General features: G+C 40.1%; 2 protein-coding genes across 2 annotated transcripts; both read left to right on the plus strand.

Annotated features, from left to right (window-relative positions):
• The first annotated feature begins 4,534 nt into the window (after positions 1-4,534).
• LOC116263229 (GDSL esterase/lipase At4g16230-like) lies at positions 4,535-8,306 on the plus strand. Its single transcript, XM_031642879.2, has 5 exons — positions 4,535-5,310; positions 5,416-5,549; positions 6,859-7,104; positions 7,571-7,826; positions 7,909-8,306. Exons 1-5 carry the CDS (start codon positions 5,064-5,066, stop codon positions 8,130-8,132), a joined length of 1,107 nt encoding a protein of 368 aa, XP_031498739.1. The 5' UTR covers positions 4,535-5,063; the 3' UTR covers positions 8,133-8,306.
• A 1,036-nt stretch (positions 8,307-9,342) lies between these two features.
• On the plus strand, positions 9,343-11,344 carry LOC116263230 (probable enoyl-CoA hydratase 1, peroxisomal). The gene is made up of 3 exons (XM_031642881.2): positions 9,343-9,904; positions 10,491-10,773; positions 11,027-11,344. The coding sequence occupies exons 1-3, from the start codon at positions 9,492-9,494 to the stop codon at positions 11,126-11,128; spliced, it is 798 nt and encodes a 265-aa protein (XP_031498741.1). The 5' UTR covers positions 9,343-9,491; the 3' UTR covers positions 11,129-11,344.
• The last annotated feature ends 1,462 nt before the right edge of the window (positions 11,345-12,806 follow it).

The following is a 12,806-nucleotide window of genomic DNA, read 5'->3' on the forward strand; positions in this document are numbered from 1 at the left end:
ATGGGCACAGTGGGTACTGGAGCCCAAACACTCTTTATCGTGTCTGAGCATTGAGAAGGTAAGACCATTCTAATGCTCCTTTCTGCCCATGCATAAACTGACTGAGTATTGAGAAGGTAAGACCATTCCAATGCTCCTTTCTGCCCATGCATAAATTGAACTGGCGAATATCAAAGCTTCTATTCTATTAAGGCCCTGAACGATGGACGGCGAAGGCCGTGAAAGATTCGAGGTGGGAAGAGAACGATCTCAGGAAGGAAGGAGGAGGCGAAGAAATAGAAGACATTAAGAAGAGGAGACAACCCGCTCTCTGCTACGGAGCAATACCAGTGTGGCCGCGGCACATGTGCTCTGCTCCAGGCAATATGTAAGTGCTTTTCAAAGTTTTACAACACCCTTAACCAGAAATTTGTGTGGCTCTGCTGCATCTTGCTTTAATTCTAGCGAATCTGATTTTTTTTTTTCGTTTCTATTTTTATAATAAAGATAATTGCATATAATATAATGATAGATATGGTTATTATACAAGGGTGGAGCGAAGATGTGGAGCGAAGATTTTTTTCAAGGATGAACCAAACGGCCCAACAAACTTATTGGGTAGGGCCAAATTAAACTCTAATCCAAAAAATACATTATGCAATTAAAATTTTTCAATGTATTTTTTTTTTCAATTAGCTGGAGTGGGGCCATGGCCAAGACCGCAACCCCTTTGGCTTCTGCAGTAAAGGTTTGTTATACTTCGTTATTCCGAATGAGTTGTGAGACTTTGTCACAGCTTGCCAAATAACGTGAAACCCTCCCACCAAATATCTATATAGTAGGGAAGATACATGTATGTTGGTTGGTGTGTGACATCTTTGATCAGTTATTAATGTCTTGAGCTGGTGCGCCAAACCCCTTCGCCTATTATTTACTTTTGAAATGGATTTTTTTTTTTTTTCTGTGGTTAAACTTGTTTAGTCATGGTGGTAGCTTAGCAGGGTTGACTCTGTCAAAGCCCTGCCTTGTATAGAAAGCAAAGCTCAGTGAAGGCCCTGGGTGGAGCTGCCTTTGCAGGCGTTGTGTTTGGGAACTTGAGCTGGAGACATTCCTTCAACTTGAAACCAATGTTGCGGGTGCATCGAAGGCCAATCATTCTACTTCATAAATACGGAGAAATGCATGGGGCTTGTATTTTACGGTACTGGACTTGGATTGGCCGGAATTGGCAGCTGTGCTGACTGACTGGAGGAAGAGGGCGGTCACCCTTGATCGCGTTTTATTCTTTGCTTCCTCTTTTAATTTCCGTTCCCAGTATTCGATGATTTGAAATTATTCTTCTATTTCGAAAGTGCAAAAAAAACTAATTCACCTCAGTCGAATATGTCGTCATACAGCCCAGTTCTTTGTCGTTGAAAAACCATGTGCGTGTTTTTGTTATTTTTTAAAAATTGAGCTTCTTTTTGTAATTTTAAAAATAAACAATTGAAATGATGTGATGTGCGATAGAAACAATGTATTCTTAAAAAGCACGTCATCATTATATTTTTTATTTAAAAAACATGATGTGATGCAGCCTAAAATTCCATAAAGAGCACTCATATTATGAATTTTATTTTCAAATTTAAGTTACCAAAACCGGATATAATCACACCATAATTTAAATTTCTATCAAGAAAAATAAATTTTTAACCTTAAACAGCTAGAGATAACTCAAACTATTTTGTATGCCAGCAACCAAACAAAATGAGGAGATAGAGACCCACTGTAAGAAGAGGAGGGTGCGGCACCATGAGCACCTTTTCCAGACCAAGCGTCTTGTCAAGGACACCCTCACCAGCCCTTTTTAAGTTCTCAATTTACGGCTGTCTTCAAAATGTAGTTGGTCGCTGGCAAATCAAATTGATTTTTTCAACCAACCATGCGGTGTCACATGCTATATAATATTTGCTGATTCATAATGTTTCAATCTCATCGGCAGTCTGACTGATTGGATTGAATTTCTTTATCTAATGACAAAATTTTAAAATTTATTTGCTGAAATATTTCTTGTTCGAAAAAGATTGTAGTCTTCATTGTTCAACCGGTTGATGCATGTTTTAGTTTTGTCTGGTAATTAAATCAAATTTGTAAACTAAATTTCCACTGTAAAACTAAGTTTCAGAAAGATTACAGCGTTGTTTATGCAAAGTGAATGTGTAAAAGGCTTTTGAAATTTATAGAAGTTTCTAACTCGCTTTTTACGGAGGAATCTGGAAATAATTACCGAAATTTTCATGTGTTTTTTGAAAACCAAGTTTTGTCGAAACCTGAAGAAAAGTTCATAATTTTTAAAACTTGGTTTCGATGGGTAGATGACGACAAAAATTTGGTTTGACAACAAAGATCGGTTTTGGCCTGAAAAACCTGGAGGAATCAGGCTTTCAAGCCTTTTATAAAAAATTCAAAAATTCTGTTTGATAAAACCCAGCTTTTATATCATCCAAAGGTACCCCAAATGTTTTTTTTTTTCTGAAGACATGTTTTTCTTTCAGGTTTTGAAGCGCCCCTTTAATGTTTGAAAGATTAACCAGAAGAACTCTTTTATTTAAAACAATTCCATTTTTATTAGATGTAAAATTTGATATATTTTAATGTATTTTATTCATAACTTATCTGTTTGTAAGTTACTTTATGAGACTGAACGGTTATTTATAATTTTTCAAATTTTAAGCGTCTCCCCACGGACGAATAAAAAAGCTAAGCAGTTTTCTGTAAATTCCTCTGTTTTAAAACCCAGAAAAAATTTGGTTTCATACCCAACAAGTCAAGATGAAGTGCTTATAAATATGATCCAACCTTTTTTCTTTTCAGGTTTGGACCATGATATCACATGTTTGCATGATATGAATTTGTTAACTTTTCCTAAAAAAAAAAGAAAGATTGCTTGCAGATCTACAAAAAAGTTGATTCGAGCGAAATAAGTTTTCCAGATCCAGATCAACCATGAGGCTCTGTCGGGTACGATGAGATAGCCCCGAATATTGAACCGTTAGATGGCAGCGGAACCAATGGCTCGAGTTGGATAAATTAAATATATCGGATCCAATTCATGCAGCAAAAAGGATAAAAAAAAAAAATCAATTGCCTTCATGGTTGGCAACTTGACTGACAACTCTTCTAACGAGAAAATTCTAAATATTAGAAAAAAGAGCTACTTGCTTTCGACTAACCGCAGAGTCAACGAACAAAATGCTGTTAAAGAAGAAGAAGGAAACAGATCTTCTTGAGTTCTGAAAACAAACTTAGAAAATGATCAGTAAACGCTATCTACTGCCATGATCAGACTGCAAACAAGTAAAAATTTACATAGGTGGAGGCCAACTCTCCATACGCGCTCCCCGAACAGAAACAATGTCAAAAAATCGCTGAACCCCTCGATCTACTCAAAATATTTGAAAAGGAACTTTTCTAATCCTTTCTCCACGTAGAGGCACTTGAGGCAACGAGAAAACGATTAATCTTTTCTCATTGAAAATCTCGTCTTCAGGACTAATTTGATTTTCTGCACTGCTAGAAGCACTGCTTGCTAGAAGCACTGCTAGAAGGCAAAACGATTTTTTCAATGGTCTCTGAGCTATCAATGAAGTTAAGACCAAGAAAACGACTGATTGGCGTCGTATAATTACTGTGCAGTAAGACCAAAATTAAATGCCATCAGTTGTCGTGGTCAGACTGCAACCTGTAAAATTTCCCTAAATTTACGGTCTACGTCGTCGCCATGTTTCCGAGCAGTCCCTCAAAGAAGAAACGATTTAATGGGCAAGTAAGATCCCAGAGATCTTCTTCCTACTAATACTTCATTTTTTGCACCTACCAAGATCGAGAGTTCTCGCGGAAACGCTCCATGAGGTGGTTGGTGGGGCCTTAAAAGTATCATTGAATGCCAGTGAAGATCCCCATATGGCCACGGCCTGCTTACTTCATTTATGGAGCCCTGGTTTGCGTCGTGGACTTGTCTGCTTTTTACTTCTTACCGCAGGCCTTGGGGTCCTTTTTGGGGAATAAAAGAAAAGCCATTTCTTTTCTCTTGGCAGTTGAATCTTCACAGATTGAGTTCTTGGTTCTGGGTTTATGAGCTGCCCTTGTTAATTTTTCAAATGCTTTTGGCTTTTGCGGTTCCGGTTGCATGTGTCTGCCTGTTCCCTCAACTATAATAAATTTGTTAAGCTTTTTTCCCGTGCCGGGTACTTCGGAACAATGTTGTCCATTTCAGAAAATTGCCTGCATCAGCCATAAGTGTTATGTCTGTGGTGTTCTTAGTCTAAAACACAAAAGTTATTGTCTATTATCATTCTTTTAGTTAATGGATTGATGATTCCGGCTGAATTCTGCCTGTTCAAAGGACAAAAGCTTTTATTTATTAGAGGCCTATATGATGTGTATGAGTGGATGCAAGCTGATACCGTATGAGTGGATACAAGCTGATAAGCACTGATGCTGACAGTAGAGATTTGAATGTGCATTGAGTAGGGAAAAAGCAAGGATACAACCGTTCCTTTCTTACTCGCTTTTAGCCGTTGAGGTGTTCACGGTGCCCTTCGTTTTTTACTGGTTCTTCCCTTGCTGTTTTTCTATGTCCAGGAACGGGGAGTTGAACTACCACAGTAGTAAGATTACCGCAGACTGTAAGTCCAACCCATTGGTTTTCTTAACTTTCTTTTATCTTGGATTGTTTGGTAGTGGAGAATAAGATATTAGGTATTGTAACCAACGTGTTTCGAGCTGATTTGAGTTCTTTAAGCAATCTATTAAGGGGTGGTTAGATTATTGTGCTGAGGGGACGTGCAATTAAGGCTAATCGCCCTGCCTCGTGGATGGAGCTGCCTTACTGAGTTGCCTATGGTTGACTGTGTTTCTAGATTCAGTCTTCTTGCCTATGTAGGGATGGAAACCAAGCTACCTGTTTTGACAATTACAGATAAACCTCTGGTTTATACTTTCTGCCTTTTGTTTTTTTCCCACTCATTTCTTTACCTTGCTGCATTCTTCCTCAGTGAGGATATAAATAACAAGGGTCCCCTGCTTAGCTCCTTGCTTCTATAATGGCTTCCTTTTCTTGGCATTGCTTGGCTTTGGAGCTCTGCTTTGCCATTATAGGAGTCGGTCTATGTAGGGTCTGCTATGCACGTTTCTATCCTGCTTCTTTTGTTTTTGGGGATTCATTGGTAGATGCAGGGAACAACAACTTTCTTATTAGTCTATCAAAGGCCAATTATCTTCCAAATGGGATTGATTTTGGGATGCCTAGTGGTCGATATACCAATGGAAGAACAATACCAGATATCATAGGTTAGTATAGCTCTGTTGTGGTCTTTCAGTTAACTGTTCTTCTCTTTCTTCTTGGCTACGCTCGAATGAGTCCAAAGAGGCCTAACACTTGGAGTTGGTAAGCAGGACAGGAGCTCGGAGGGTTACCGGGGTTTTCTCCTCCTTACTTGGATCCAAGCACCAAGGGAGCTGCAGTGCTACATGGCGTTAACTATGCTTCTGGTGGAGGAGGGATCCTCAATTTTACCGGCAAAGTCTTTGTGAGTTTGATGCTTCATGTCTTCGAAATTTCAAAAAGATAATGCCATATGGGAAGCTGGAGCTGTTCCCAGCTTATTAATGAAGATGGTTTTAGATGTCCGCATTTTGGTGGGACTGCTAGTCACACGCTACAAAGTACAACCATCTTGTCGAGCTTGAGTGTTCGACTTCTCATGTGTTGTTCTTTTTCTGTGCTGAAACTTTCTCGTTAAAATGACTTTTTTGTTTTTTTCGAGTGTGGGGGATCCTAGCTTGACGCTGGAAGAATTCTTCCTTCTTGTTTGGGAGGTGACGATAAAATGGCTTATTTTCAGGTCCAGAAACCAATGTCTTCTTGCTTTGAAGACAAACCATTATTATTTCTTCAACTTTTCTTTCCAAATGCTTAAGCAAAAGCTTACTGTTTTCCTTTTCATGCTTTCATAATTTTAGTACTCAATATGTTCCCTTCTTATTCCTCCTTGAAACAGTGGTTTAGTATAAGATCTCACTGCCAATAGTCGAAAACATACTAAGCTAGTTGGTGCTTAGCTTCCCTTTCCCAGCAGACGGGCTTCCTTGGCAGTGGGTGCTTGGTCTTCTTTTCTTTCTTCTTTCTTTTTCTGCATGGTGCCTTCCCTTATATGACCTGGAAATGAACTAAAACGATTACAAACTGCAGAGTGCTCGCTACTGATTGCTGAACTCTCCATCATGAATTTTCCTTGCCAAATGGTTGCTTGGAGTTTTCCCGTGATCCATCTCTCTTCTTTATCTGCTAAATAGTACTCTTTTAGATGGTCTAATGTGGATATTTGAAGCAGCACTATTTTATTTGAAATGCAACCGAATCTCTTGAACTCCTTTTTGCGGGAGAGCATTACTCTTGACATGCTGCATACAATTTTATTTCCAACCCTTTTGCTGGCCTCGTTCATTATCCAGTTTCAAGCTTACATCTATTGTATTGCTATTCTTTAGCCTTCTCGCAGGAAGGCCGTCTCCTCAATTCATCTCTTTCTTGATTGGTACTGCCTTTTGTTGTCAAATCTCAACTAATTTGCATCATTAGTGACTGCATCACCATAAAGAAACCAACTTCTTCCTTTCCGATACAAGCCCAAGTCACGACCAAGTACTCGAGTACACTGGGTTTTGTTCATCCCAGTTGCATAAATCCATGTCTCGCTTTTATTAGACATCTAATTACAGGCTGTCCTCTGAGTCTCAATCTATCACTAACTTTTATTCCCCTACATATATATAATTGATCTTGGTCAGAGAAAACGATTGCCTAATCTCAATTGTGTCTGTGATCTTAAATTGCAGGGCGGTAGACTCAGCTTAGATGCACAGCTTGACAATTTAGCCAACACTCAGCAGGATCTGATCACGTACGCCGGGATGGATGCCACCAGAGATATATTTCATGACTCCATTTTCTCTATAACTATGGGAGCAAATGACTTCATCAACAACTACCTATTCCCCATTAAAGAGTTTTCTCTGAGGCCACTTCTAACTCCAGGTCAATTTACCGATGCAATGATATCAAAGTACAGGCTTCAATTAACAGTAAATCCTCAACTCCACATCCTAGTGAAATTTTGATTGGTTTCCTTGTACTTGATTTTCCACTTATATGTTCATGCAATCAGAAGGAGATTGCTTGTGTTTCTACATGTGCATGTGTGCAGAAGAAAACGGAACTTTTGACAGAATGATTGTGTCAAACACCCTTCTTCAACTCTCGTGGTTTCTGTTCTTAATTTTGCCACCAAGTTTGAAGTGCCTGTCCTAATGTCAAAATATGATGAGTTGGTTTCAACTAGCAGAAGGATGAAGGATGAACTAATGAAAAATGATAGTATTTTGCTTAAACTAAATTAACAGCACCGGCTTTTCAGTCCATGTTGATGAAGATTGACAAGATATTCGCATATTTATTTGACAGAACACCGTAGTGGTTTTATCTTTACAATAAGATGCGATTTCTTTCTGTCTTCCCTGATTATTTGCCGATGTTTTTCAATGTTGACAGAGATTGCATGAGATGGGCGCTAGAAAGATTATTGTGGTAAATGTGGGGCCAATTGGCTGCATCCCATATCTGAGAGAATTATATTCACCACCAGCAGATGAATGTGCTGCTCAGCCAAATCAACTTGCGCAAAATTTCAACGTGCTTCTAAGAGGCCTCGTTAGTGAACTGAGTGAAAATCTACCACAAGCAAAGTTCGTTTATGCAGATGTTTACCGAATTGTGGCAGATATTATTCAGAATTATCGGAGTTATGGTATGTATCATGACCAGCCCATGTCATATATAAAATTTTGGAACTATCTTCTTGAAGCTAACTGTGAATAAATATCAACTAGGATTTGAGGTTGCAGATTCTGCCTGCTGCTTTATGCTTGGGAAGTATGGTGGTCTAATCCCTTGCGGTCTAACATCCAAAGTTTGTCCGGACAGATCAAAGTATGTATTCTGGGATCCGTATCATCCATCTGATGCAACAAACCAGATCATTGCAAAGCGATTGCTGGATGGCGGCCCAGAAGATATCTACCCAATTAATATCCGCCAGCTAGCTTCTCTTTGAAATTTTGGTTCCATATTGAACAATCTATTCTTTTTTGTGTGGTTATAGTAACAGGGTGACATACTGCCCATTCTGTTCCGGTGGAAATTCATCCACCGGAGAAGCTTCAAGGAACCAAACTGAAGCTGATTTGTCTCGTCTTTAGCTAAGCATCTATTGAGAACCTCTTCGCAATTTTGAAGTTCTTTGTGCCTGCCTAGTAGGGAAACAAATTGAATGAAGGGTTGGTGGTTTCAAGGTCGAAGATTTGGTAGTTATTGTATTGCTTGCACTTTCAAAGTCAATAAAATAAAGATTTCAAGGACAAGTCCTATGTAGTAAAGGACAACATGTGTGTGTCGTCTTTATTGCTAATATGTATTCGATGTACGTCAAGAATCCATTAAAAGAAAGTTAGACGATAACTCCAATGACAATTCAAACTACCAGGCCTTAGAAAAGACAACACCAAGCTGGGCAGCAGAAGGGCAAATTGAGACTTAACTAGGTCATTCAATCAACTCATTCACATGTCCTCTGTATCAGATTTCCACCACCTAATGTTTGATGGTTGGACTTTACAAAACCACTTCGTTGTCAAAAAAAAAAAAAAATCATAGAAAGAAGACAAATAACGGTATATTTTTACAATATAAAGTACTTTTAATACGCCAAAGGCAAAGAGAGCTGCCCTTTTCTTTTTCCTGATTCAAAACATGAAAACCCATCATACTCATTGATCGACGTAAGCAAACCATAGTCTTTAGCTGTAAGCCGGTGAAAAGCAGCAGCTTGGAACGGCTAAGGGGATGTTTGAAAGAAAATTGGGTACCTGTAACACGTGTTCTCAAAACAAATAATCTAAGAACACTATGTTTGTGTTCCATCAGACATTATATGGTCATAGATATTATTTCAAAATTTAACCATCAAACACTCGTTATAATTATATCATATTACCGAATAGCTCTAAGGTTTTCGCTAGTTCTACACCTGTTTGTATCTCAGCTACGTTGTTTGTGTCTCAGCTGTTCTTACCTAGGCTTGATTTGATCTTTAAATCTTTTGGGAGCAGTCTATGCGGTCTGGACGAAGTGAGAGTGAACCCTTCCCTTCTCTCACACGGAACTACGGAAGTCTATCCTCACAATTATGTGGGGTCCAGTAAGACCTCAACCGTCGGCATCACTAATCGAACGGACATCGACCGAAGCCCCCGCTCGATGTACTCAATAGTGTGAAAGGGTTGAGCAACAACTCATCGTCCCTTTCTTTCCCGTAGGAAGAAGAAAAAATTGGCCAAAGAAAGAGGGAAACGAGAAGCAAGAGGAAAGATACGCAAAAGCAAACCCCGAGGATAAGAAAAATCGACGGGGGAAGATGGCGACGAAGGCGCCTGAAAACGAGAAGATACAGATCGACGTGAGGCCAGGCGGAATCGCGTGGGTGAAGATCAACCGTCCGGAATCGCTCAACTCCCTCACGCGGCAGATGATCATCGACCTCGCCAGGGGGTTCCGGTCGCTCGACGCCGACGATTCCGTCAAGGTGATCGTCATCCACGGCGCCGGGAGGGCCTTCTGCTCTGGCGTCGATCTCACCGCCGCGGAGGACGTCTTCAAGGGAGACGTCAGGGACGTGGATACGGACACGGTCTTCCAGATGGACAGGTGCCGGAAACCGATCATCGGAGCCGTCAACGGCTTCGCCGTCACTGCCGGCTTCGAGATCTGCCTCGCCTGCGACATCCTCGTCGCCGGAAGGGACGCGAAGTTCGTCGACACTCACTCGAGGTATGGAGCCGCGTCCTTTCCCCCGAGTGTCGCGTTAGAATGGGGAACCGGGTTCATTCCGATACGCCTGATTTAGCTTCAGGGTCGAAGAATTGGAACGGAAGGGCGATACAAACCAGTCGGGTAAGGTCCGAAGCGCGATAAAAATTACGTGCGTCCGGATCTACTATATCGCAAACTTGATCCTGAACCGTATCTCGGAACCGTATTACCTGATCCGGGTTTGGATATCCAACCGTAGGCCAGTCTGCTTTCAGGTTTAATTAACCTATTTGAGTTGGCTCCTACTTCTTGGCTGTATAAGAAAAATATTGAATCGAACCCTGAGCGGCTGAGCCCTAACCCAGATGGGAACATAATCCCAATACGAGAGAGCGTTACTGCGACCCGGAGACGTAATCTGGAACCCGATTTGAGATCCAAATCAATCTTGTGTTAGGTTTGGATTGAATTGTGTGATTTCATCGGATCTGGATCAGGGTAATTATCCCTCCCAAATTACATGATCATCTTTTTTTTCCTCGTCCTCCCGCGTGGTCTGATTGCATAATCTTCTTCTTCTTCTCCGTTGTGATCTTTGCTTCAGGTTTGGTATATTCCCATCATGGGGCCTTTCTCAGAAGCTAGCGAGGGTCATCGGGCCGAACAGGGCGCGGGAAGTGTCACTCTCAAGTATGGTGGTGACGGCCGAGGTGGCGGAGAGGTGGGGTCTTGTGAATCACGTGGTGGAACCCTCAGATGTGCTGAAGAAGGCCCAAGAAATCGCGGAGAGGATTGTGAAGAACAACCATGACTTGGTTCTGAGATACAAGGCCGTTATCAACGACGGGTTGAAGGTGTCTCTTGGGGATGCACTTGCTTTAGAGAAGGTCATGGCTTGTGCTTGCCAGTTGCCATCAGAATCCTATTTTGCTTCTATAACGTCATTGCCTCTTTATTTATTTTCTTTGCCTCTTTATTTATTTTCTCTTACAGCTTGGAAAAGGATAAGGAGGTCTTACCTCCTCAAAAGGAATGTTTTCCTATGGGGGCGCTCGGGCCTCCGGCATCAGAGAAATTAACGAACGTATTCATGTTACTGAAGGTTTAGTGTTCTAATGAGTTTTCTTTCTTGTGGTGCAGGAGAAAGCACACATATTTTATGATGGGATGACAAGGGAGCAATTTGAGCAGATGAAGAAATTCATAGCTGGACGAAGCTCCAAACCTAGTTCTAAAATGTGAAAGGGGTTTCTCCTTTGTCTTTGAGACCCCATTAGCTAAGTGATTTAATGTCACAAGATCTCTAGCTAAGTATCTGATCTGTGAATCTTGGAGAAAATAACAGGAAACCCTTGTAATCATTTGGTTAATAACGTCGTCATCACTCGCAGGCAGTCTGATTCATAAATCACTTGCTACAGTTTTCGTATTATTTTTGTTTCATCTTTCATTGTTAAAGCTTAGGGTTTTCCCCCCATTTTAGCTTACTCGGTGATTGTTAACGGAAGTTGAGACGGACGAATCATAAGCACGTGTTCTGATTTTGTCTGAAGAGAGCAAAAGCGGAATGAAGCAAGCCAGTGGATGATATTGGGCAATACCTTTTGCTGAAGGGTTAATATAGTGGATAGGACAGTCAATGGATCAGATGCAGACCGTTCCGACTGAACTGTTTCGAATAAGTCAGATATAGAAAATGTTTAATATCCCATTAGAAAATCGGATCATATTTATTTTTTTAAAATAATATTTAATCATTTGTTTTAAATTAATATTTAAACCAGATAATAAGCATTGGTATGGCCAATTAAAATTTTCCATATCCAATATCCGTTTATTTGGAAGTTGGCTTTTAATGTATCATAATGCAGATTCACATTCATGTCTTATTTCTGATTGGATTCGACTGTAAAGTTAAAAGTCAGATTCGAATGCGATATAACCTTTTCCGCTTGTATTTGAATCCAAATACTTGAACCTTTGATATGCAGATATAGTGAGTGATATATCCTCTTCAAGTCTGATCCATTGACATCCCAATTAATGGACAGACCCTTAAAATTTCGAAGGCGAGCTTTGTCTTCATGGTTAGGTATGTTCCTATTTTACTAGAGAATGTGAAGACCTTTTAAAGGCGATGACGAAAAGAATATTGTCATGAAATTCATCTCCTTAAAGCACACATATAAGAACACAGTGTTCTTGATTTTTATTAATGTTGTTTTCGTGAAACAATAGACATAATAATGCTGTGTTATGAAACAAAAAACAGCGTTCTTAAAAAAGGTGTCTCAGAAATGCAATGTACTTTCATTTTAAGCCCTTTTAGTTTTAGAACATTTATTGATTTGAGTGTTGCTTATCCTTATATCTGCAGCAACGTTACTTGTTTCAGGCCCATTTCTTTTAATTACCGTCTGCTAAATCAAGAGACAACCCATAATCGATATTCTCTAGCACAACCTTTTGAAGTGTGAAAGGTTAGCCACAGGATCAGATCAAGCCACTAGGAGTCTAACAAGGTATCCATTGTGTATTTTTGACGACACAAAAAAAAAAAAAAATGGGGAACAGAAACAAAAAAAATAGGAGAGCCCACGTAGAAGATTAGCAACGCCCGTATACAAGGATTTCATGCACAACTCAAGAAATGGTCCGGTCACCACTTTCTCCAATGAGATAAGAACGTGCCTGCTCATCTATCAAATCACATTCTCAAATGGATCCGACATCCGCACCCTCAGTCTCGCCAAGCCATTTGCAATACAAGTAGTGGGACCCACGTGGGAAGTAATTTCTGACGATCTGACTATCATCAAGAAAATAGAATGGAGATTTTAGTCTCTTTCAAAGTGATTTAGGCGGTTTATATGATCTGGCTCATGTACATATCAGCACACGAAGCAGTGACCTGATACTA

This window comes from Nymphaea colorata, chromosome 10 (genome assembly GCF_008831285.2).
Source record: "Nymphaea colorata isolate Beijing-Zhang1983 chromosome 10, ASM883128v2, whole genome shotgun sequence".
Classification (NCBI taxonomy): Eukaryota; Viridiplantae; Streptophyta; class Magnoliopsida; order Nymphaeales; family Nymphaeaceae; genus Nymphaea; species Nymphaea colorata.